General features: G+C 55.8%; 1 protein-coding gene across 1 annotated transcript; it reads right to left on the bottom strand.

Moving 5' to 3' along the window:
* Positions 1-793: 793 nt before the first annotated feature.
* On the bottom strand, positions 794-24,572 carry SHISAL2B (shisa like 2B; the record flags this gene model as incomplete). The annotated part of the gene is made up of 3 exons (XM_080933556.1): positions 794-927; positions 10,111-10,268; positions 24,382-24,572. The coding sequence occupies 3 exons, from the start codon at positions 24,570-24,572 to the stop codon at positions 794-796; spliced, it is 483 nt and encodes a 160-aa protein (XP_080789682.1).
* Positions 24,573-26,421: the final 1,849 nt, after the last annotated feature.

Here is a 26,421-nt window from a genome sequence, read left to right on the forward strand (position 1 = left end):
AGCTGGTCACAGTCCCGGCTTTCAAACCTTTTAGACAGTTGTGCCTTCAGAACAGAGGTGACAGTGACACCAGCTACTGTGTGTCTTTTGACCTCACTCATGGCTCTCCCTTCAGTTCAGACTCTGAAAGTTTCCAGGGCAGCAGAGGTCTGTGGCCAGTCTCCATGGACACTGTTGATTGAGTAACTACAGCCACGTGTGACTTCACTGTGCCTTTCCCACAGATAAGGAGCCTGTGGGCTCCAGTTTTAATTTCCTCCTCTTCGTGTCTTTTATGGCACCTCCCTTCTCTTGCCTTTTAGGAAAGTAGAGCTGTACCCATGCCTCTACTGAACATTTTCTCCCTGTGCCCACCCGAGATGATCTAGTAAGATACTGACTCCTATGTGTCAAGCAGCAAATTTTCTGCCTGTCCCGGAACTCCATCTGTAGACCAGGCTGGCCTCAAACTCATAGAGATCTGGCTGCTTCAGCCTCCAGGGTGCTGGGATTAAAGGCGTGTGCCACTGTGCCCAGCCTGAGTCATTTAAAAGAAGCCTCAGATGGTGGGAGTTCTCCATGGGTTTGAGGCCAGCCTGGTCTACACAGTTAGTTACAGGGCAGCCAAGGCTACACACAGAGAAACCCTGTTTCAAAAAGCTAATAAATAATAAATGACTTGGAAAGATCACAAAAACAAATCCACAAATAAAATGCATCCTTTATTTTTATTTAACTTTTTTTTTTTTTTTTTGCATTCTTTATTCTTAGTGTTCCCTCTCTCGAGAGTAAGCTTTCAAAACAGGGATTTTAGCTAACAGGCAATATTGACTTGTGTTGTATCCATTGTTTTTTCGTGAGTCACATCATCTGCTTCATAGAAGGTCTCATTTGTTGAATTTGACGCTGCATTTGAAATGAGGCCTTTGGCTTTTCTATTTACATTGCCTGGAAATACACAAGACCAGATGAAATATTTAGTCAAACTTACAACATACTATTTTTTTTAAGTTTGTGCTTGAATTGTTATACTGGTATGGAAAATAGGAAGTCCTGAAAATATTATAAACATGAGTGAGAACCAGGTTCATTCAGGATGATCTGAACCATTTATTCTGAAAGAGGAGATAGTCTGTCACAGAGGTAAGGGTATCATTGGCATGTTCTTTCTCCATGCCTCTGTGAGAAAGCACACATTTCAGGGTCACTCAAAACCTGACTCCCCGCCCTGCGTATCAATGGTAGATAGATTGCATTAAAGCTAATCATGATCATTTCAAGACTCCTAAGGCTTTGCTATCATAAGCAATTGGGATGTGATTTTGTTTGTTTTGTTTTAAGAACACATTCATTACACAATCCAGTTCACACACTGCATATAAATCCATCCTAAGTAAGGGCTGGGAAATATGTGTCTTCACTCACTAGCCCTTAGGCTAACCAAGAAGTGGATTGTCCTGTGGCTCGTCACTGTGCTTGTATCTTATTTAGAACGCAAAGCTTTCAGTTGGGGGGCGGGGTGTTGTGAAAACTTCAAACCTAATGTTGACTTATTGACTCCCTGTGTGTTTCCTAAGCGATGCTCACATACTTAACATTTATGATATTTGAGTTAAACTTTCAAGACCTCTCTGCTACAGCACACACAGTTTTTGTGTTCTTTATAGCAAGGGGAACCTCAGTGTGTTTATTTGCTAACCCATCCATTTGGATGCTTGGAGTTGTTTCTGTTCTGGCAGCTTTCATTTCCAGTATGCACATGAGAAACCAAAACTAGAGGAATTCATCGAAACGGCCTACTGATTTCTAACTTGTACTATGAAATCACATTCTAGTGTTAAAAATTCTGTGTCTGTCCACAGCAGTTGTAAAAGCCTGACTTCCCAGCCCGGGCTCATCTACTTGGCTTCCAGATCCTTCCAAAGGCTTTAGCTTATTGAGACTATTTCCTAAGTTGGTTAGCAGCTACCCCTAACAAAGCAACTTCTTATTTAAATAAGACAAGATAGGTTGTAAACACCTCTAATGAATGCTTCAGAATCTGGCAGAAAAACTGAGTCTTCAGTGGGCACTCCCCAGCAGTTTAAGGTAACTGGAGATACAGAAGAGGGAGGGCAGAGCCCCAGTGAGAGCAGAGTCCCCTGACTTCTCCTGGGGACCTACCTCCGCAACCTGCTTTTCCTAGCTTTCCTACCATAGAAACTAGTTTCTTATCCAGCCAAGTAGGGGTAAAACCTATGACAAAGTTACAATACGGATTTGATTTTAAGTAAGAAGTCTGTAATGCCATTGAACTGCAGAGGACTTGCTGCGCACAGTTTTTCTTAGTAGTTCCTGTTTCTTTAGTTGAGTACAAGTTGCTGAGCCTCTCGCCAGCACAGTTCTTCCCTTCAGTCCCTGTACTGAGCGTCCATGTGCCTGTCCTTACTTTATTTTTGTCTGGCCATTATGTGTAAATTTTAGCCTTCCTTCAAGCCTGGACATTGTAGACTGGCTTTGGCCAAATTTAAATCCAGCTTATCAAAGGAAATTATCCTACCTGCTGTTTTTGCAGCTATGCCAGCCCACTTGTTCTGATAACAGTTAAACTGGGGTTTACTTCAGACCGGGTGCTCAGGAAGTAATTGTGAACTTGGATCTTGATCGCCATCTCAAAACAGGAAGATAATATTGCAGGTTTTTGTCTCCTAACCACACCCATCTGGCAGAACTGTGATGGGGCTTTCTTGCTGTTATCCATCCTGCTAAATTTAGCTGCTGCCCTGCCACCCTGGAGCCCTAAGAGCTTCCTGCTGCTGACGTAGATGGATAGCTTTGGGAAACAATCTCAAATCTATGCCCAAAGTCATGTTGTTTTTTCTACTCACTCTGTATACCAGGCTAACCTCAGACTCAAGAGATCTGCCTGCCTCTGACTCCCAAGTGCTAGGATTAAAGGTTGTTGTTGTGTGGTGGTGTTTGTTCAGATCTTTTTTTTTTTGAAGCAGCCTTGCTATGACCTAGGCTAGCTTGGGTCTGGAACTCAGTTTCCTGGGACTAAAGGCATGTTCGGCCATGCCTGGCTAGTGTTTACTAAATCTTTGAGTATCTAACAGTGAAAGACCAACTTCTATTTTGCTTCCTGTTTCTAGCTTCAGCTTTGGCTGCTTGTCCTGGGACTCTAAAGGACACATTTAGCACTCACAGTGCTGTGTTGTACTGACTGTTAAGTAATTTGGTTTTCTACATTTTCACTTAAGCAGCCTGAGTCTCATTTACTTGTAAGTTAGTCAGGGATAAGATTAAAATGTTTTCACTACCATCTATACTTGATTTCTAAAGATTGTTACCAAGTGAATTTGTGTGTGTGTGTGTGTGTGTGTGTGTGTGTTCTTGAAGAAATGGTAGGTTCCTGAGTTACAACAGGAAAAGTATCAGATTTCCTGGAGGGAAAAATAAGTGCTCCCAAACGAATGGGCAAAATTCCAATGGACATGGGCTACAGTTGAAAGAGTTGTGGCAAGACAGACGGCTCCGTGGCTAGGAGTGCTGTCTGTGCAACCATGAGGTGTGAGTTTGGATCCCAGTGTTCACGTCAAAGCCCGAGGTCCTGCTTATGCCTGTACTCTCAGCACTGGGGAGGATGGAAAAGGGGCATCACTTGAGCTGCCTCCTCTGCACGCTGCCTAGCTGTAGCATCAGTGACACATCTTTATCCCAGGAAGTAAGGCAGAGCCTGGCACAGCAGGACACAGAAGATGTCTGCTTCTGGCTTCTGCATGCAGTGTGCATGCACTCCACACACATGCACATACGTACGTACATGTGAAAAATAAGTGTCCACTGACCAATATGAGGTCATTCATGAATCAGAATAAACAATAATAGTAATATTTTAAAATCCATGAGTCCATACTGATAATAAAATGAATAGACGTCCCAGTGCTATGGTTAGAGTTTATGTGTTCCTCTAAAAGTCGTGTTATAGTAGAGTTGAGGTGGTTAGACAGTGAGAGTTCTGCTTCTGGGTAGAGTTAGCATTCCTACAGACAGGGTGGAGGGAGCTAGCATTGCTCTGCCCACTCTCTCCTTGCTCCACGAGGAGACTGGGCATCATGGTATGTCCTATCTCAGAAGTAGACAGCAGCTTTTACTCAGTGCCGAAGCCACTGCCATCTTAATCTCAGACTTCCCAGGCTCTGGGATGGTGAAGGAACTTCTTTTCCAGTTTCGCAGTCTAAACTACTGTTTCGGTGGCACTGAGGACTGAGAGAAACAGCAGAGTAGTGAGGGAAAATGTAGAGCTGTGACAGGCTAGAACATGGTCATTTGCAAATATAATTAGCGGTTGCCAAGGGAACGAGTGACTGAGCGACAGTTTACAGAGGAGCGGGACAGGCTCATGGTTTCAGAGTCCTCACTGCAGTCAAGTTCGTGTCACTAATGACCAGGCCAACCAAAACCATGCGCTGCCTGGGGCATTTTGTGTGTTCCTAGAAAAGAAAAAACATCAGAATTTGAGGGACAAAAGATCTGGCTTTTTTCTCTTCAAAACTTCCAGGGGCATAAAGGAAAAGTATGTCTGTGGATTAACGATTAAGGAAAAAAAAATAAAACTGTACAAATGTAACTCTAGGCCAGATCCAAGATTAGAAAAAATTAGCTACTGAGGTTGGAAAATATTAATGTACACCCCTGAGTGTATGTTGCTGCATGAATGGTTTTTTTTTTTTTTTTTTTTTTTGACTGGTTTAAATATTCACATAGAAGAAGGATCTTTGTTCTTAGGAAATGCTACGGATTTTATAGTTTAAAAGTCATGCGGTTTGGAAAACATGCAGAAAGTACCAACAGTAGAACCAAGGAAGCCAAAGAGTAGCCATCGGTTAATCTGCCGAGAGATACACAAACGCTACGTAATCTCCTTGGGACTCTTCTCTCTAAGAGTGGAATGACACCAACAGCAAAAGTCGCAGCACTGTGTGGAGTACTAAATGGGCTAAATGATGACAGTGCTCATTGGCAAAGAAAGATGCAGCTGTTTCGTTTTCTTTAATGGAGAGGGATGAGGGAGCAGGAAGGACAGAGATAGGCAGACAGACAGACAGACAGATTGATCGATAGATTGATAGGTAGTGTCTCAGTCAGGGTTTCTATCCCTGCACAAACATCATAACCAAGAAGTAAGTTGGAGAGGAAAGGGTTTATTCAGCTTACACTTCCACATTGCTGTTCATCACCAAAGGAAGTCAGGACTGGAACCCAAGCAGGTCAGGAGGCAGGAGCTGATGCAGAGGCCATGGAGGGATGTTACTTACTGGCTTGCTTCCCCTGGCTTGCTCAACTTGCTTTCTTATAGAACCCAGGACTACCAGCCCAGGGATGGCACCACCCACAATGGGCTGGGCCCTTCCTCCTTGATTGAGAAAATGCCTTACAGCTGGATCTCATGGATGCATTTCCTCAACTGAGGCTCCTTTCTTTGTGATTAACTCCAGCTTGTGTCATGGTGACTTAAAACTAGCCAGTACAGACAGACAGATAGATTAGATAGATAAGTTAAATAGATGGTTGGATGGATGGATGATGGATGGATGGATGGATGGATGGATGGATGGATGGATGGATAATGGATGGGTGGGTGGATGGATGGATGATGGCTGGATGGATGGGTGGGTGGATGGATGATGGATGGATGGATGGATTGGTGGGTGATGGATGGGTGGATGGATGATGAATGGATGGATGGGTGGATGATGGATGCATGGATGGGTGGATGGATGGATGGGTGGGTGGATGGATGGATGGATGAATAGATAGTCTCACTATATAACTGAGGCTTGCCTCACACTTGTACCCATCCTGCCTTACCCTTCTGAGACCACAGACACAGACTGCCATGCCCCCTACTTTGATTTTCACTTTAGTTTATGTGATATATGGATTTGTAGAAAAATCTTCCTGAAGGATACTGACTGCAGTCCTGACATCTTCCACCTTTGTGCTGAGAGCATTTGTTTCTCAGTATTTCCAATGTTTCTATAATGAACATGAGCAGAGAGAGAGAGAGAAGGAAAAAAACTTTTCCTTCTGAGGAACCAAGAGCGTCTTCTAAGAAGAAACACAAGACCATTTCAGATCTGTCTAAGACTCAATTTGCACATGGGCACAGTAAATGATTCTGTGATTTTGTTTCCAATTTACTTTCTCAGTATTGTGTATGCAGTTTTGTTTTCACCTATGTGGCTGTGTTTTACTTCTAATTTACTGATTACTTTTCATTTCTATTTTCCACCTTTCCAAGGCAACCGCCAAATTCCAGCTTGAGGGTGCTTGTTGTTTCTACACAATTATATTTTTTCCTCCTAGCCGTTTTCCTAACGGTGCCTTTCTAAGTTTCACCAGAAACACCCACTTCTCTTGAATCCTCCACACTGATCACCCCCCACCTCACGGGACCCACTCAAAGCCTCGGGGTGTTTCGCTTTATCTTCCTGAAGCAGCAGTCTTACTTGGATGTGGGTCACAAATGTCATTATCAGAGCAGAATAAGCATCAAACTATGTAGTCAGGTGCTAATTCCCATCACATTTAAAAGCAAAGTGAGAAACAGTTCCATGCAGAAGCTCAGGAGACTTACAGCAGACCTTTCCCACTCTAGCGCTGAGAACCCTGGGACCCTGACTTCATCTCTGATATGCCTGTAAGACCCCCACACTTGAAACATGGAGACCTACAACATTGCCTCTGACTGCACCGCCATTAACCACAATTATTCTCCCACAGCCTCGGATGAGGGCCTCACCCTTAGGACTGTCTGCACACACCCATCTCATGCTTGGGAACTTTGTGTCTGGCAAACACAATACAAGCCACAGTACTCTTCTGAATATCGGCATTTGAAATGTGCAGAGCCCCAAAACATAAAAGTGTTAAGAGAACAGTTACAAGACACAACTTGAAAACCCACCAGGGAGAGGCGCTCTGTACAGTGCGGGCAGCAAAGTTTATGCCAGTAACATCTGCAGCCATGGCCAAAAGAGACCCACCTGCCTTTTCAAGATCAGTTCAAAGGCTATGAAGCCCTAAGCTGTATACATTTAAAACTGAAATACAGTGGAATAAAAATAGCTAGAGGAAAAGTCCTGGCAGTAATCTATGATTCGCCTATTTTAGACCTACACTGATGTCATCTATAGGAAAAGATTCAGAACTCTATATTCATTGTCCTGTGTGTAAGAACACACTTCCACCTAGCCATTCACACAGCCTGTTGTGAACACAGTCTCCATTATGAAAATTAATCTAAATAGTCTTCTCCAGGAAAGAACACACCAATTGGTTTTCTGATGCCAAGTGGTCAGTCCTGAAAACATACATACATGTAACATTATACAGACTGGGCAGGTTGTACTCACATATTTAGGAGTGTGTGTGCTGTGCACATGTGTGTATGTATAACATTATAAGAACAATGAATGATAACAAACATCAGTTGAGAGGTAGCAAGAGGAGTATGTGAGAGGAAAGGGGAGGGGAAGGTATGTAATTTTATTTTAATCTCGGAAAATAAAAGAAATAATTTTAAGAAAGTAAAATAATGTGAGATAAATTTTTCAGAGATGATGTTGAAAGAGAGGGATTCTAATGAGTGAAGTCAACATTCCTCAGATGTACTATTTACACACCTATGCAAACAATTCCTGTATTAACAACCTGTAACACTTTTCCAAATGCAATAATACTCCTAGCTTGTCTTCCCCATAACTTGAACAATGGTATCACTTGCTAGGTTTTGAACACACTGAAATGGACAGTAATATTTAATAAAGTAAACAGTGTTTAATTTTCACTTCAAAGGGTTCAGGAGGAGCCCATTTTTCTATTCCAACAGCATAAGGATTACCTATTTTGTTTTGTGCTCTGTAGTGTGATTTACCAAAAAATAAATAAATAAATATCAACCCACCAGACCAAAATTACCTCTTGAAAGCAATGGTAAGGAACTGGTTAGTTTAAATTCTATATACTGTTTTCTACTATATAACATATAGTACATGTAACAACATATAATATATATAATAGCCAGACTCAGGAAAGGTCTACTAAATGAACTTTATAAACAGTGAGGTAGGGATGTTCACTGAGCAAACATGATACAGTTTCACAATCGTTCTTGAGCTAACCTAGGAAAAGTAACCAGTTTTACTTGTTACAGAGTAGTTTGTAGAAGACACACTCAGTGCAGGCTTGATGACGGCAGCAATGACTAGATTTGTTTTGTGTTTCACAAAATACACTCCTGAGGTCAGTAAACATATAGGGCTGGTCAAATCAATTAGTTCCAGAAATGTTTGAGCATTGTGAGCATTGCAGTGAATAAATGCGACAAAAAATGCTACTTTGCTGCAACTCAGGTTTTAGTCAGAGTCTAGAGAATTTATAGATAACAAATAGATAAGTAAATAGATCCTAGCTAAGTCCACTGTATTACATGTTAGTGGTAAATGCTTGGGGGGAGCTGACTAGAAAGAATGAAAGTAGACTTAAGAATGCAGGAAAGGAAGAACTGCACCGGGGAGGAGAACGTCTCAGGAAAGGGTTAAAGACACTGTAAGTCAGATGCAGTCTGAGTAAATGGTGGTAATTTGTACCTGGGCCCTGACTGAAAATCTCAAAGAATGGCAAAGGAGATTAGAAAAAGAAAGACCTAGAGGTCCGGCCACAAAATGTCACGGTGCATTGTTGTATCCATTGAGAAGTCTGGGCAAACATTTGAGTTTGAACGATGACTTAGATTTTGACAGGCACATTATAACTGCTCTGTGGACCGTACGCAGGAGCAGAGGGTGAGGAGGATTGAGGGGTTGAGAAGCTATGTTGGTAATACGGTCCCTACTTGATTCTTGGGCACAGGAAAAAAAAATGGAACCATGGCTTAAAATCATGTAAGTAAATGGGACAGTAATTAGCTCTACAGTTTGATTATATGATCACCACCAATCAGTTGCGTAGTTGTGCTTATGGAGAAACTGGGTCAAAGTCCCTTAGGCTAAATTCAGCTCTGAGCCTGTCAGTTTGGCCCCTTGGCCTAGTGCTTTGGGAAGAGAGGTCCAGACAGATCCATCTTGCTGTACAAGAGGATACTGAGGCAGGGGATGTTCTTCTCTTTCTCCGCAGGGGAGACTAGGTCTAATGCAGGCATACAGTGATGGTCACATCATAAAGATAACAGGGTCTATGCAGCTAAAATACAGCCTATGAGCAGAGAACTTCTTCATAAAAAGGATTTTCCTTTCATTTTTAGATGGAAGCAACATACTGTATGCCATTCTAAGTATGGCAACATGGATCCTAAATTTATATATTGTCACCTACAGGTTCTTTGTTTTACATGTTCTTTAATATATATTCTGAACACACATGGCAACATTTATGATTAATGTTTCCTAATACCCTAATCACAGTTAGTTTTCACAAAATTTTGATAGTTTATAATAATAAGAACTAGTATCTGTATATTACTTTATAAATGAGACAATAAGGAGACACAGAGGACTGTATAAATTATGCCTAAAAGTTTCTTTCTACTTTATAGTTACACTGTGCACATATACATATACCAATAGAACTAATTAATTGAGTAGCCTTACTAACCAGCACAGAACATTCTATCTGCTTTTCAGGTTTCTTTGAGCACCTCTGAATTCTTTTAGATTTCCCTTGATTCTTCATACTAGGTGCCAGTTGGACAACTGACTAACCAGTCCAGAATACAATACCAAAAGCATCCTACTGGGCATTTTGCTGTTTTGTGTATTTAACTTCCTTAGCTCCACCAAACTTTAACTGTTACAAGAGGGTTAAATGTTGATGACATGTTGACAGGAATTAAATACATCAAAGTGAATTTTCTGGCCCACTGACTCACTTTTCCATGAAGTCATTTATAGTCTGCTAGTTTCCACTGAACAACATTTCCCTAAAATACCCTTTACTTTCAGCTGATTTGATGTGAACTCTTCCAAGGATACACTGTACGGTGAACCTTTAAACAGCATTCATTTTTAACTGAGTGCTCCGTTGCCCAGCTAAGAATTACTCCTCCGGCTATTTACAGGTAGTTAACTACAAATAACAGATTCAGCTTACCTTCTAGGGCAGAAGATGCCTCGAGGTGCTGAAGTTTAAGGCCATTGTCTAATCTTTGCGGTTTTGTGTACAGAAATAAATAGCAGAGGACACAGACACTGATGACAAAGGCAAGCAAGACAAGGGCAGCGATTCCCAATCCAATCAGAGCACCAATGCTGGGAAAACAAAAGTCATGTCATCCAAACTGCTGTGCACCAAAGAATTCACCGTTCGTCCTGGCTCTCATTAATTCACAACCAAATTCTGACTTACCATAAACTATAAACGATTGAAAGTTTCATCTTGAATTCTTGTCACATTTTGTCTATTGTATTTAAGTATTTTTAAAATGTGTATGTTAAAGTCAGTGTAACATCTATGAAATAGGTCAAAGATCACATGAGTCTCTAAGAACTTCATAAATATGTCAGTCCAATAAATCAAGTTAACCAAATAAATACCACACCTTAGAAAGATCAATTTTGCAAAAGATAAACAAGAAAATACTTCTTTTCTGTAAGAGTCAGAAAACATATATCAGAGATATAAAACTTTTTTCTTAGAGATATATGAACGACACCATTTATTAATATACTGCCAAGGACCAACCTTCGCTTGGAGGGGGCGGTTCTAAAGAAAGGGTGTTTGTGAGTCATAAAAAGAACAACTCAAAGTCGGTTGTGGGGACAAGCTGACAGCCTTGTATTCTGCTCCTGCGGGCTCTCCAGACAGCTCATCAAAGATCAAAGCTCCATCTTTTATTTTCATATCAATCCGATCATCCACCTCAATTTCCTTTTTTATTATCAGTACTTTATGTCCTCCCCCCTTGATTCTTAGAAAAAGACAGCAAGTACATTTAAAAAAAAAAAAACATAGCAATAAATTCAGAGATCTGCCTAACTTTGTAAACACAGACAATAAGGTAGTCGGGTGGGATCTGGCTCTGAGATCATCATTCCCACCATCCTGGGCCTAAACTAGCTCTGTCCCAGTCTGACCTTGAACTCAGGAATCTGCTGGCCTTTGTAAGCACAAACAATAAACTTAGCTGGGTAATCTTGCCCCATGATCACTACTCCACAAATCCCTTCTTAATATTTTTCTGACAAACTGGCTTATAGTACAGCTGTTTCTGTTCATTTAGATCCATGAAGCCCCTCATATAATTCATATTGCATCCTTATATTTTGCATATTTGAGAAATCCTGTTTATATATTTTTGAACACATGTTTTCAGAGTTCTTTCCTATAGCCTTAAGAGTCATCCTGAAGGACTCAGCATTTACCATTTTTGTTGAGGACATTAGACACACCATTGCCTCTTAGACTTATGCTGTCTCTGATTAGAATGGAGTCATTAATTTTGGCAGGGAGAACATTGCTCAGTAACCTTCATAGGAAGAACAGTTCCAGAAGGAGGAACATAAATTAAATTATGTTCATTACTATACAAACAGGCCTCACACCTAGCAGTCATCAACACTTGTGGAGGGCCATGCCCTGCTGGCTCTGCTCTAGGGATGAGAAGTATGTCACACTGTCCCTTCTATGGGCATTCAGGACTCGGCTATATACATTGAAAAGCCACAACCATTGAAAAGAGAGTTTAGTTAAAAGAAAACTGGTTTCATAATGTATCTGAAATTCAAGTCTGAAATTTTCCTGTCTAGCACCAGGAAAGAAATCCATGTTCCTTCCTCCAAAAGTCAAATGTGCACTCAACTGTCATTTTCTTTGCATCATTGCCTGTGTGATAATTCAGTATGTGGTTACACGTGGCTAAACACTAAAGTAGCAGTTCTTCATGACGTCACATGAGAGAGGGAGTTTGAAAGGCTGAAATGCATCAGACTTGTGTCTCCTGAGTCATGTGTAAACAGCCCTAATTAGACACTAGGCTATTCAAGATAGACTTCAGCCAGTTGTGAACACTTTAAGTATTTACATGTGTTTAGCTGGTAGAAAATATTCAACAAATGAAAGTAAATACGAGTTAACTTATGATTGATCTGGCTGTAGCAATTTGGAATGCACATCACTGAGAAATAATGATCTCAGTCTTCATTATCTTCCTGGCTTGTCTTCAGGCTTCTGCTTTCTCTCAGGGATTAGGCCCCTGGCAAGCTTGACTTTTAGCAAAAAGAAGGAAAGGGGCAATTTGATTGGGGACACTAGGAGCATCACTTTGAGAGAAGAAATGGCATTGAAGGCGACAGGCTGTTTACTTCACTCTCAGTTGACCCGATGAGATAAAACACATTTGCACACAAGAGCTTGTCTCCCAAGCTGCAGACAACATGGAAACCAAGTTCCAAATTCTCACACTTGCTTTATTTACTGACCCAAACAGCCTTGCATATAGAGAAGACTGGGGAATTGTATGGCAGAGTCCAAACAGAATTTTGTACTTGAACCTGGAGGTTGGCATGCTGGTTGCCCTTTGCTGTAACAGAATTAGAGGAAGAAATTCTTGCGTCTTGTTGTCTGCAGACTGTCAGGGAGAGTTGGGTTCACTTTCCTATACAGACATGTAAGAATCTAATCTATTTAGTATTATTTTGTGCACAAAGCAGATGGATAAGGAACCTGGACAGATTCCTGAAATGAGAAACCCAGTTGCTGAAAAACTAATTTTTAAAAAAGTGACTTAGGAAATTAAAATGTGTTACCCTAATGAAACCGAACATATGCATCATGAATGTTTAATACACACAGTTTTACAATGTTGGAGGGAAACCCAAAAGGCATGTTCACTCTGCTACAGTGCCATGGCTTCATGTTACAGAAGCATTGCTTTGTCCATGTAAAGATGGAGATCCAGGACTCTTAAGATGGCCGTGTCAGCATCCATCCATGAGTGGCCCTGCCAAATACGCCTCATTTTCTTAAGACCTAGAAAAGGTTACTGAAGTACACCCCTTGAGTTTAGGGGCTTAGAAAAGGAGGGAAGAAAAGAAAAAGGCAGACACCAGAAAGGGAGAATTGTCCTTTTTCCTAGCATTCCACAGTGGATGCTTTTCCAGCCGTTAGAAACTGTCTGAAGCTGCCAGCACTACAACGCAACCATTCTCCTACTTAACACTTTCCTCAAGGTAGCTCTGTCTGCTTGTCCCTAGCAGCTGTGGAATTTCACTTCCAAAGCTAGTGACTTCTGCAATATGCTTCGCAGTTGGAGTATTTTAAATTAGGACCGAAGAGCAAAGAATAGAAGAGAAATGAAACTCTCAGAAATTTACCCTCCTGTGGTGTTTTTAGAGCTCAGCAATTCACAGGAACCCCTGGTTCGATGTTGCCAACTGATGCCCCCAGTTAAATTGATTTTCCTATTTCCCCTGATGCTAAGCTAACTGTCAATTTTGTCTGATGAAGGTAGACCTCAGCAGGCTGATCCCTCCTTTGTGTTCGCACAGGCTTCAGGAAGGTTTTATGGCCCCTTCTGCTTGTCACTGTGGTATTTAGAGATCTGAAGATGTTGGACACCATTTCCAGTAGAGTTTGATTTGGGCATTGACAGGCTCTGTTGGCATTAATTCTACCCCCAGCAGTGCCTTCAGACACTTACAGGTAGGTGACTGAGCTTGTCTGGAAAAGCCCGAATAACAGGGCAGCCCATCACTTTCTTCCCCCGAATAATCTATGGAGTATAAGATAAGTTGGCATAAATTTCTGCCAAGTTTGTCTTACTTGAGATAACTTGGTCAGTGACTTCCTAGAAGGAAGGCAAGGGTTTTGAGACTTCATTTGTAGTTCGCAATACAGAAAAATAGTACATGTTTCATTACCTCAAGAAATGAGTTTGCTATTGATCTGACATGGGTGCCAAGTTCTGGGGTATAATGAGAGTGGAGTGATAGTACTGTACTCTTGCTAGTTAGTTCTCCCTCTTCTGTCTGCTTCCCTCTCTCTCTTACACACACACTCTCTCACACACACAGTCACACACTCACACACATAAACACACAGACACACAGACACACACACACTTTATGGTTGGAGTAGAAGTTCTCTCCTATAACATTAAGATTCCGTTTATTCTGTAGATAAAGGAAAAGAGTCAAGTTTAAAGTTTCAAAGTTTGCTGTCTTTGAGGGGCAGCATTTCATCATGAAAACATGCATAAAGACAAACAGAAATGGGGAGGGGAGGGGAACCACTGTAGGAAAAAGAAGCAAGAAAGGCTTGTCTTTGAAAGTAAAGCCTCCAGACATCAAGTCCTGGTCAGACGGTGCAGGTGCGGAGGTGGATCTCCAGAAAGGCCGCGCTGTGCGTGTTATCAGAGCAACTCGAGCTCTTCCTGCCACGCCTGACCCTTCAGTCCGGCTGGGCAGTGTCAGTACCCGAAGCTCTGAGAAGAGCGAGTGGTAAAGCCCGGTTGTATGTAGGCACCTACACAAGCCAATGCACACACACACACACACACACACACACACACACACACACAGAGAGAGAGAGAGAGAGAGAGAGAGAGAGAGAGAGACCAGCTGCCCAGTGACACTAACCCCTGCTTTGGTCCTTAATACCTTAACCCAGGTTCCAAAGAAGCCTCCTTTCCATTCAAATGTACCAAATGAACAAACACCTAAAGAGAAATCAAAACCTCCAGTCTCGTCAGTAGAGCCCCCCAGCTCATCATACAAGCAGTAGTCCTGGAGTAGGCTGTATACAGGTTGTATACAGGATGCCCACTTGTCTCCAGCGTTCCCTGCAGTTACCATTCAGAAGCCTGGAGCCTTTAGGCATAAGGACCTAAACCCAGCGGGTGCTGGGTGACCTCCCTCATTCCAGCTTTGTGTCTTCCTTTGGTCACTTGCCCGGGTCTAGGAGGAGGTTGCCCTGCCCTGCCCTGCCCTGCCCTGCCCTGCCCTGCCCTGCCCTGCCCTGCCCTGCCCTGCCCTGCCCTGCCCTGCCCTGCCCTGCCCTGCCCTGCCCTGCCCTGCCCTGCCCTGCCCTGCCCTGCCCTGCCCTGCCCTGCCCTGCCCTGCCCTGCCCTGCCCTGCCCTGCCCTGCCCTGCCCTGCCCTGCCCTGCCCTGCCCTGCCCTGCCCTGCCCTGCCCTGCCCTGCCCTGCCCTGCCCTGCCCTGCCCTGCCCTGCCCTGCCCTGCCCTGCCCTGCCCTGCCCTGCCCTGCCCTGCCCTGCCCTGCCCTGCCCTGCCCTGCCCTGCCCTGCCCTGCCCTGCCCTGCCCTGCCCTGCCCTGCCCTGCCCTGCCCTGCCCTGCCCTGCCCTGCCCTGCCCTGCCCTGCCCTGCCCTGCCCTGCCCTGCCCTGCCCTGCCCTGCCCTGCCCTGCCCTGCCCTGCCCTGCCCTGCCCTGCCCTGCCCTGCCCTGCCCTGCCCTGCCCTGCCCTGCCCTGCCCTGCCCTGCCCTGCCCTGCCCTGCCCTGCCCTGCCCTGCCCTGCCCTGCCCTGCCCTGCCCTGCCCTGCCCTGCCCTGCCCTGCCCTGCCCTGCCCTGCCCTGCCCTGCCCTGCCCTGCCCTGCCCTGCCCTGCCCTGCCCTGCCCTGCCCTGCCCTGCCCTGCCCTGCCCTGCCCTGCCCTGCCCTGCCCTGCCCTGCCCTGCCCTGCCCTGCCCTGCCCTGCCCTGCCCTGCCCTGCCCTGCCCTGCCCTGCCCTGCCCTGCCCTGCCCTGCCCTGCCCTGCCCTGCCCTGCCCTGCCCTGCCCTGCCCTGCCCTGCCCTGCCCTGCCCTGCCCTGCCCTGCCCTGCCCTGCCCTGCCCTGCCCTGCCCTGCCCTGCCCTGCCCTGCCCTGCCCTGCCCTGCCCTGCCCTGCCCTGCCCTGCCCTGCCCTGCCCTGCCCTGCCCTGCCCTGCCCTGCCCTGCCCTGCCCTGCCCTGCCCTGCCCTGCCCTGCCCTGCCCTGCCCTGCCCTGCCCTGCCCTGCCCTGCCCTGCCCTGCCCTGCCCTGCCCTGCCCTGCCCTGCCCTGCCCTGCCCTGCCCTGCCCTGCCCTGCCCTGCCCTGCCCTGCCCTGCCCTGCCCTGCCCTGCCCTGCCCTGCCCTGCCCTGCCCTGCCCTGCCCTGCCCTGCCCTGCCCTGCCCTGCCCTGCCCTGCCCTGCCCTGCCCTGCCCTGCCCTGCCCTGCCCTGCCCTGCCCTGCCCTGCCCTGCCCTGCCCTGCCCTGCCCTGCCCTGCCCTGCCCTGCCCTGCCCTGCCCTGCCCTGCCCTGCCCTGCCCTGCCCTGCCCTGCCCTGCCCTGCCCTGCCCTGCCCTGCCCTGCCCTGCCCTGCCCTGCCCTGCCCTGCCCTGCCCTGCCCTGCCCTGCCCTGCCCTGCCCTGCCCTGCCCTGCCCTGCCCTGCCCTGCCCTGCCCTGCCCTGCCCTGCCCTGCCCTGCCCTGCCCTGCCCTGCCCTGCCCTGCCCTGCCCTGCCCTGCCCTGCCCTGCCCTGCCCTGCCCTGCCCTGCCCTGCCCTGCCCTGCCCTGCCCTGCCCTGCCCTGCCCTGCCCTGCCCTGCCCTGCCCTGCCCTGCCCTGCCCTGCCCTGCCCTGCCCTGCCCTGCCCTGCCCTGCCCTGCCCTGCCCTGCCCTGCCCTGCCCTGCCCTGCCCTGCCCTGCCCTGCCCTGCCCTGCCCTGCCCTGCCCTGCCCTGCCCTGCCCTGCCCTGCCCTGCCCTGCCCTGCCCTGCCCTGCCCTGCCCTGCCCTGCCCTGCCCTGCCCTGCCCTGCCCTGCCCTGCCCTGCCCTGCCCTGCCCTGCCCTGCCCTGCCCTGCCCTGCCCTGCCCTGCCCTGCCCTGCCCTGCCCTGCCCTGCCCTGCCCTGCCCTGCCCTGCCCTGCCCTGCCCTGCCCTGCCCTGCCCTGCCCTGCCCTGCCCTGCCCTGCCCTGCCCTGCCCTGCCCTGCCCTGCCCTGCCCTGCCCTGCCCTGCCCTGCCCTGCCCTGCCCTGCCCTGCCCTGCCCTGCCCTGCCCTGCCCTGCCCTGCCCTGCCCTGCCCTGCCCTGCCCTGCCCTGCCCTGCCCTGCCCTGCCCTGCCCTGCCCTGCCCTGCCCTGCCCTGCCCTGCCCTGCCCTGCCCTGCCCTGCCCTGCCCTGCCCTGCCCTGCCCTGCCCTGCCCTGCCCTGCCCTGCCCTGCCCTGCCCTGCCCTGCCCTGCCCTGCCCTGCCCTGCCCTGCCCTGCCCTGCCCTGCCCTGCCCTGCCCTGCCCTGCCCTGCCCTGCCCTGCCCTGCCCTGCCCTGCCCTGCCCTGCCCTGCCCTGCCCTGCCCTGCCCTGCCCTGCCCTGCCCTGCCCTGCCCTGCCCTGCCCTGCCCTGCCCTGCCCTGCCCTGCCCTGCCCTGCCCTGCCCTGCCCTGCCCTGCCCTGCCCTGCCCTGCCCTGCCCTGCCCTGCCCTGCCCTGCCCTGCCCTGCCCTGCCCTGCCCTGCCCTGCCCTGCCCTGCCCTGCCCTGCCCTGCCCTGCCCTGCCCTGCCCTGCCCTGCCCTGCCCTGCCCTGCCCTGCCCTGCCCTGCCCTGCCCTGCCCTGCCCTGCCCTGCCCTGCCCTGCCCTGCCCTGCCCTGCCCTGCCCTGCCCTGCCCTGCCCTGCCCTGCCCTGCCCTGCCCTGCCCTGCCCTGCCCTGCCCTGCCCTGCCCTGCCCTGCCCTGCCCTGCCCTGCCCTGCCCTGCCCTGCCCTGCCCTGCCCTGCCCTGCCCTGCCCTGCCCTGCCCTGCCCTGCCCTGCCCTGCCCTGCCCTGCCCTGCCCTGCCCTGCCCTGCCCTGCCCTGCCCTGCCCTGCCCTGCCCTGCCCTGCCCTGCCCTGCCCTGCCCTGCCCTGCCCTGCCCTGCCCTGCCCTGCCCTGCCCTGCCCTGCCCTGCCCTGCCCTGCCCTGCCCTGCCCTGCCCTGCCCTGCCCTGCCCTGCCCTGCCCTGCCCTGCCCTGCCCTGCCCTGCCCTGCCCTGCCCTGCCCTGCCCTGCCCTGCCCTGCCCTGCCCTGCCCTGCCCTGCCCTGCCCTGCCCTGCCCTGCCCTGCCCTGCCCTGCCCTGCCCTGCCCTGCCCTGCCCTGCCCTGCCCTGCCCTGCCCTGCCCTGCCCTGCCCTGCCCTGCCCTGCCCTGCCCTGCCCTGCCCTGCCCTGCCCTGCCCTGCCCTGCCCTGCCCTGCCCTGCCCTGCCCTGCCCTGCCCTGCCCTGCCCTGCCCTGCCCTGCCCTGCCCTGCCCTGCCCTGCCCTGCCCTGCCCTGCCCTGCCCTGCCCTGCCCTGCCCTGCCCTGCCCTGCCCTGCCCTGCCCTGCCCTGCCCTGCCCTGCCCTGCCCTGCCCTGCCCTGCCCTGCCCTGCCCTGCCCTGCCCTGCCCTGCCCTGCCCTGCCCTGCCCTGCCCTGCCCTGCCCTGCCCTGCCCTGCCCTGCCCTGCCCTGCCCTGCCCTGCCCTGCCCTGCCCTGCCCTGCCCTGCCCTGCCCTGCCCTGCCCTGCCCTGCCCTGCCCTGCCCTGCCCTGCCCTGCCCTGCCCTGCCCTGCCCTGCCCTGCCCTGCCCTGCCCTGCCCTGCCCTGCCCTGCCCTGCCCTGCCCTGCCCTGCCCTGCCCTGCCCTGCCCTGCCCTGCCCTGCCCTGCCCTGCCCTGCCCTGCCCTGCCCTGCCCTGCCCTGCCCTGCCCTGCCCTGCCCTGCCCTGCCCTGCCCTGCCCTGCCCTGCCCTGCCCTGCCCTGCCCTGCCCTGCCCTGCCCTGCCCTGCCCTGCCCTGCCCTGCCCTGCCCTGCCCTGCCCTGCCCTGCCCTGCCCTGCCCTGCCCTGCCCTGCCCTGCCCTGCCCTGCCCTGCCCTGCCCTGCCCTGCCCTGCCCTGCCCTGCCCTGCCCTGCCCTGCCCTGCCCTGCCCTGCCCTGCCCTGCCCTGCCCTGCCCTGCCCTGCCCTGCCCTGCCCTGCCCTGCCCTGCCCTGCCCTGCCCTGCCCTGCCCTGCCCTGCCCTGCCCTGCCCTGCCCTGCCCTGCCCTGCCCTGCCCTGCCCTGCCCTGCCCTGCCCTGCCCTGCCCTGCCCTGCCCTGCCCTGCCCTGCCCTGCCCTGCCCTGCCCTGCCCTGCCCTGCCCTGCCCTGCCCTGCCCTGCCCTGCCCTGCCCTGCCCTGCCCTGCCCTGCCCTGCCCTGCCCTGCCCTGCCCTGCCCTGCCCTGCCCTGCCCTGCCCTGCCCTGCCCTGCCCTGCCCTGCCCTGCCCTGCCCTGCCCTGCCCTGCCCTGCCCTGCCCTGCCCTGCCCTGCCCTGCCCTGCCCTGCCCTGCCCTGCCCTGCCCTGCCCTGCCCTGCCCTGCCCTGCCCTGCCCTGCCCTGCCCTGCCCTGCCCTGCCCTGCCCTGCCCTGCCCTGCCCTGCCCTGCCCTGCCCTGCCCTGCCCTGCCCTGCCCTGCCCTGCCCTGCCCTGCCCTGCCCTGCCCTGCCCTGCCCTGCCCTGCCCTGCCCTGCCCTGCCCTGCCCTGCCCTGCCCTGCCCTGCCCTGCCCTGCCCTGCCCTGCCCTGCCCTGCCCTGCCCTGCCCTGCCCTGCCCTGCCCTGCCCTGCCCTGCCCTGCCCTGCCCTGCCCTGCCCTGCCCTGCCCTGCCCTGCCCTGCCCTGCCCTGCCCTGCCCTGCCCTGCCCTGCCCTGCCCTGCCCTGCCCTGCCCTGCCCTGCCCTGCCCTGCCCTGCCCTGCCCTGCCCTGCCCTGCCCTGCCCTGCCCTGCCCTGCCCTGCCCTGCCCTGCCCTGCCCTGCCCTGCCCTGCCCTGCCCTGCCCTGCCCTGCCCTGCCCTGCCCTGCCCTGCCCTGCCCTGCCCTGCCCTGCCCTGCCCTGCCCTGCCCTGCCCTGCCCTGCCCTGCCCTGCCCTGCCCTGCCCTGCCCTGCCCTGCCCTGCCCTGCCCTGCCCTGCCCTGCCCTGCCCTGCCCTGCCCTGCCCTGCCCTGCCCTGCCCTGCCCTGCCCTGCCCTGCCCTGCCCTGCCCTGCCCTGCCCTGCCCTGCCCTGCCCTGCCCTGCCCTGCCCTGCCCTGCCCTGCCCTGCCCTGCCCTGCCCTGCCCTGCCCTGCCCTGCCCTGCCCTGCCCTGCCCTGCCCTGCCCTGCCCTGCCCTGCCCTGCCCTGCCCTGCCCTGCCCTGCCCTGCCCTGCCCTGCCCTGCCCTGCCCTGCCCTGCCCTGCCCTGCCCTGCCCTGCCCTGCCCTGCCCTGCCCTGCCCTGCCCTGCCCTGCCCTGCCCTGCCCTGCCCTGCCCTGCCCTGCCCTGCCCTGCCCTGCCCTGCCCTGCCCTGCCCTGCCCTGCCCTGCCCTGCCCTGCCCTGCCCTGCCCTGCCCTGCCCTGCCCTGCCCTGCCCTGCCCTGCCCTGCCCTGCCCTGCCCTGCCCTGCCCTGCCCTGCCCTGCCCTGCCCTGCCCTGCCCTGCCCTGCCCTGCCCTGCCCTGCCCTGCCCTGCCCTGCCCTGCCCTGCCCTGCCCTGCCCTGCCCTGCCCTGCCCTGCCCTGCCCTGCCCTGCCCTGCCCTGCCCTGCCCTGCCCTGCCCTGCCCTGCCCTGCCCTGCCCTGCCCTGCCCTGCCCTGCCCTGCCCTGCCCTGCCCTGCCCTGCCCTGCCCTGCCCTGCCCTGCCCTGCCCTGCCCTGCCCTGCCCTGCCCTGCCCTGCCCTGCCCTGCCCTGCCCTGCCCTGCCCTGCCCTGCCCTGCCCTGCCCTGCCCTGCCCTGCCCTGCCCTGCCCTGCCCTGCCCTGCCCTGCCCTGCCCTGCCCTGCCCTGCCCTGCCCTGCCCTGCCCTGCCCTGCCCTGCCCTGCCCTGCCCTGCCCTGCCCTGCCCTGCCCTGCCCTGCCCTGCCCTGCCCTGCCCTGCCCTGCCCTGCCCTGCCCTGCCCTGCCCTGCCCTGCCCTGCCCTGCCCTGCCCTGCCCTGCCCTGCCCTGCCCTGCCCTGCCCTGCCCTGCCCTGCCCTGCCCTGCCCTGCCCTGCCCTGCCCTGCCCTGCCCTGCCCTGCCCTGCCCTGCCCTGCCCTGCCCTGCCCTGCCCTGCCCTGCCCTGCCCTGCCCTGCCCTGCCCTGCCCTGCCCTGCCCTGCCCTGCCCTGCCCTGCCCTGCCCTGCCCTGCCCTGCCCTGCCCTGCCCTGCCCTGCCCTGCCCTGCCCTGCCCTGCCCTGCCCTGCCCTGCCCTGCCCTGCCCTGCCCTGCCCTGCCCTGCCCTGCCCTGCCCTGCCCTGCCCTGCCCTGCCCTGCCCTGCCCTGCCCTGCCCTGCCCTGCCCTGCCCTGCCCTGCCCTGCCCTGCCCTGCCCTGCCCTGCCCTGCCCTGCCCTGCCCTGCCCTGCCCTGCCCTGCCCTGCCCTGCCCTGCCCTGCCCTGCCCTGCCCTGCCCTGCCCTGCCCTGCCCTGCCCTGCCCTGCCCTGCCCTGCCCTGCCCTGCCCTGCCCTGCCCTGCCCTGCCCTGCCCTGCCCTGCCCTGCCCTGCCCTGCCCTGCCCTGCCCTGCCCTGCCCTGCCCTGCCCTGCCCTGCCCTGCCCTGCCCTGCCCTGCCCTGCCCTGCCCTGCCCTGCCCTGCCCTGCCCTGCCCTGCCCTGCCCTGCCCTGCCCTGCCCTGCCCTGCCCTGCCCTGCCCTGCCCTGCCCTGCCCTGCCCTGCCCTGCCCTGCCCTGCCCTGCCCTGCCCTGCCCTGCCCTGCCCTGCCCTGCCCTGCCCTGCCCTGCCCTGCCCTGCCCTGCCCTGCCCTGCCCTGCCCTGCCCTGCCCTGCCCTGCCCTGCCCTGCCCTGCCCTGCCCTGCCCTGCCCTGCCCTGCCCTGCCCTGCCCTGCCCTGCCCTGCCCTGCCCTGCCCTGCCCTGCCCTGCCCTGCCCTGCCCTGCCCTGCCCTGCCCTGCCCTGCCCTGCCCTGCCCTGCCCTGCCCTGCCCTGCCCTGCCCTGCCCTGCCCTGCCCTGCCCTGCCCTGCCCTGCCCTGCCCTGCCCTGCCCTGCCCTGCCCTGCCCTGCCCTGCCCTGCCCTGCCCTGCCCTGCCCTGCCCTGCCCTGCCCTGCCCTGCCCTGCCCTGCCCTGCCCTGCCCTGCCCTGCCCTGCCCTGCCCTGCCCTGCCCTGCCCTGCCCTGCCCTGCCCTGCCCTGCCCTGCCCTGCCCTGCCCTGCCCTGCCCTGCCCTGCCCTGCCCTGCCCTGCCCTGCCCTGCCCTGCCCTGCCCTGCCCTGCCCTGCCCTGCCCTGCCCTGCCCTGCCCTGCCCTGCCCTGCCCTGCCCTGCCCTGCCCTGCCCTGCCCTGCCCTGCCCTGCCCTGCCCTGCCCTGCCCTGCCCTGCCCTGCCCTGCCCTGCCCTGCCCTGCCCTGCCCTGCCCTGCCCTGCCCTGCCCTGCCCTGCCCTGCCCTGCCCTGCCCTGCCCTGCCCTGCCCTGCCCTGCCCTGCCCTGCCCTGCCCTGCCCTGCCCTGCCCTGCCCTGCCCTGCCCTGCCCTGCCCTGCCCTGCCCTGCCCTGCCCTGCCCTGCCCTGCCCTGCCCTGCCCTGCCCTGCCCTGCCCTGCCCTGCCCTGCCCTGCCCTGCCCTGCCCTGCCCTGCCCTGCCCTGCCCTGCCCTGCCCTGCCCTGCCCTGCCCTGCCCTGCCCTGCCCTGCCCTGCCCTGCCCTGCCCTGCCCTGCCCTGCCCTGCCCTGCCCTGCCCTGCCCTGCCCTGCCCTGCCCTGCCCTGCCCTGCCCTGCCCTGCCCTGCCCTGCCCTGCCCTGCCCTGCCCTGCCCTGCCCTGCCCTGCCCTGCCCTGCCCTGCCCTGCCCTGCCCTGCCCTGCCCTGCCCTGCCCTGCCCTGCCCTGCCCTGCCCTGCCCTGCCCTGCCCTGCCCTGCCCTGCCCTGCCCTGCCCTGCCCTGCCCTGCCCTGCCCTGCCCTGCCCTGCCCTGCCCTGCCCTGCCCTGCCCTGCCCTGCCCTGCCCTGCCCTGCCCTGCCCTGCCCTGCCCTGCCCTGCCCTGCCCTGCCCTGCCCTGCCCTGCCCTGCCCTGCCCTGCCCTGCCCTGCCCTGCCCTGCCCTGCCCTGCCCTGCCCTGCCCTGCCCTGCCCTGCCCTGCCCTGCCCTGCCCTGCCCTGCCCTGCCCTGCCCTGCCCTGCCCTGCCCTGCCCTGCCCTGCCCTGCCCTGCCCTGCCCTGCCCTGCCCTGCCCTGCCCTGCCCTGCCCTGCCCTGCCCTGCCCTGCCCTGCCCTGCCCTGCCCTGCCCTGCCCTGCCCTGCCCTGCCCTGCCCTGCCCTGCCCTGCCCTGCCCTGCCCTGCCCTGCCCTGCCCTGCCCTGCCCTGCCCTGCCCTGCCCTGCCCTGCCCTGCCCTGCCCTGCCCTGCCCTGCCCTGCCCTGCCCTGCCCTGCCCTGCCCTGCCCTGCCCTGCCCTGCCCTGCCCTGCCCTGCCCTGCCCTGCCCTGCCCTGCCCTGCCCTGCCCTGCCCTGCCCTGCCCTGCCCTGCCCTGCCCTGCCCTGCCCTGCCCTGCCCTGCCCTGCCCTGCCCTGCCCTGCCCTGCCCTGCCCTGCCCTGCCCTGCCCTGCCCTGCCCTGCCCTGCCCTGCCCTGCCCTGCCCTGCCCTGCCCTGCCCTGCCCTGCCCTGCCCTGCCCTGCCCTGCCCTGCCCTGCCCTGCCCTGCCCTGCCCTGCCCTGCCCTGCCCTGCCCTGCCCTGCCCTGCCCTGCCCTGCCCTGCCCTGCCCTGCCCTGCCCTGCCCTGCCCTGCCCTGCCCTGCCCTGCCCTGCCCTGCCCTGCCCTGCCCTGCCCTGCCCTGCCCTGCCCTGCCCTGCCCTGCCCTGCCCTGCCCTGCCCTGCCCTGCCCTGCCCTGCCCTGCCCTGCCCTGCCCTGCCCTGCCCTGCCCTGCCCTGCCCTGCCCTGCCCTGCCCTGCCCTGCCCTGCCCTGCCCTGCCCTGCCCTGCCCTGCCCTGCCCTGCCCTGCCCTGCCCTGCCCTGCCCTGCCCTGCCCTGCCCTGCCCTGCCCTGCCCTGCCCTGCCCTGCCCTGCCCTGCCCTGCCCTGCCCTGCCCTGCCCTGCCCTGCCCTGCCCTGCCCTGCCCTGCCCTGCCCTGCCCTGCCCTGCCCTGCCCTGCCCTGCCCTGCCCTGCCCTGCCCTGCCCTGCCCTGCCCTGCCCTGCCCTGCCCTGCCCTGCCCTGCCCTGCCCTGCCCTGCCCTGCCCTGCCCTGCCCTGCCCTGCCCTGCCCTGCCCTGCCCTGCCCTGCCCTGCCCTGCCCTGCCCTGCCCTGCCCTGCCCTGCCCTGCCCTGCCCTGCCCTGCCCTGCCCTGCCCTGCCCTGCCCTGCCCTGCCCTGCCCTGCCCTGCCCTGCCCTGCCCTGCCCTGCCCTGCCCTGCCCTGCCCTGCCCTGCCCTGCCCTGCCCTGCCCTGCCCTGCCCTGCCCTGCCCTGCCCTGCCCTGCCCTGCCCTGCCCTGCCCTGCCCACCTGAGGCTCCACATGTAGCTGTGCTTGTAGGGGAAGTAGCTGCCCGGCTCGCTGCAGCAGTACTTGAGGTCAGCGAAGCCGCAGCAGTAGAGCAGCGCGGCCCCGTCGCCGCGCCGCGGGCACTGGAAGGGCTCCACGAAGCTGCGGTTGAGGCTGTAGTAGCCGGAGCACAGGCGGCTGCTCTCGCTCATCGCGGGCGGTCGTGCAGGACCCCGAAGTGAGTGCGACGTGCCCTAGGATAGGACTGTGCTGGTCTCAAGCTCCGGCGACTCTGGGCGCCTCCTGCGATCTGGGGTCCGAGTGCTGGGAACTCAGCCTCTCAGCCCTCTGGGCTCTACCTCCCGCTGTCCACGCGGTGCTGGAGTTCTGCTCACCACTAGGTCTCCTCTCTGAGTGGTCCCTTTCTCTGGTGGCCCAGCCCTCTGCCTCTTGTCCTTCTCCAGCTCCGACTGTTTTCCTTGCTCTCTGCGGTCTCCTTTCCACTTTCATTCACTTCATTCACAACCTGTCTTCACTCCACATCTGAAATGGGTGTAGGTTCAGCCAGTATCACCTTTGTTTGCCCAGTGACCCGGCAAATAGAGTCTAGCTCGCAGAGGCTTTACCTGGGTGGACCTATGATCCAGGTTGGGGAGCAGGCTAGTAAAAGGGCTTTGGATCAACCTTCTTGAGAACACAAGGTATTGACAATCGAATAACAACTCACTGTGGGTATTTTTTAAAACATACAACAGCACCCCCATGTTCACCTACACTATGTGGAAAAGAGAGAAAAGGCAAGAGGTGGTGGAAAAGAAAATGAGTATCTTCTAGAAAGTGAAGCAGAATGGGAAGAATTTTCAATCACTTCTGAAGTGCAGAAACCACTTCACCATTTGATTCTCATTTTCCTAAGTGATTTTGTCCAGTCTTTTGAAATAGTAGTCACGTGTGCTTGTAGCAAGTCAAACAATACTGAGGGGTACACGAACAAAAAATAACAATAGCTTTGACTCGAAACTAGCAACTTGCGCCTGCAGAATTTCCAGGGCAGAGCACTGTTCCTTGTCAAGTTCCGCTTCCTTCCTTTGGCCAGAGGCTTGATTGGAAGGCAGACGTCATGAACTTGTGTGCTGGATATTTTTATATTCTTATAAATATTCCTGAGCTATGCTCTGGAACGCAGTTACTTGGAGACAGCTTGAGTCGTACCAATTTGTTTTTAAGCCTTGTTGACCAGGACCAGCATGGACTAAATTTTTTTCTCGCGGAGACCAATGCTTTGTGAACATTCTACTCCACAAAGCTTACCAGTGGGGGCGCCCCCAGCATCTCCAGCCCTGCAGGAACTTTAAGGATTCTTCTTTCCGCTGCTTTCAGTATTTCTTTTCCCAGCCTCAGACAGCTTCCTCCCCGATGTATGCAGACGAGTCTGTACTAGGCTGAAGATTCTTTTTTTTTTAAACTTTATTTTACAAAACAAAGATAAATGTACATATTTTTAAGCATTTTTGCATTAAAGTATACAAATACATTTTTATAAGGTTGTAATTAAGTATTTGTGGGTACATATACATACACATATGTATATATGTAACAATGGGGCTGTAGGACGGAAAGGGGGATGTGATATAGTTCTATTTTAATTAAAATATATTCTTTTTTTTTCTTTTTGTCTTGATCTTCACACAGTCTGTGGGTTGTTTCTGGGGCGTTCAGAGCTTTCTGGGGACAGTATCCCATTACCAGTGACTACATATTATGTCTGTTCTTTTGTGACTGGGTTATCTCACTCAGGATGATATTCTCTAGATGCATCCATTTTCTTGAAAATTTCGTTAGGCCATTGTTTCTGATAGCTGAGTAGTACTCCATTGTGTAAATATACCACAATTTTTGTATCCATTCATCTACTGAAGGACATCTGGGTTCTTTCCAGCTTCTGGCTATTATAAATAGAGCTGCAATGAACATTGTGGTACATGTATCTTTGTTGTATGTTGAAGTGTCTCTGGGATAAATGCCCAGAAGTAGAATAACTGGGTCTTCAGGTAGTATTGT

This window comes from Micromys minutus (assembly GCF_963924665.1).
Source record: "Micromys minutus genome assembly, chromosome: 20".
NCBI classification, from domain to species: domain Eukaryota; kingdom Metazoa; phylum Chordata; class Mammalia; order Rodentia; family Muridae; genus Micromys; species Micromys minutus.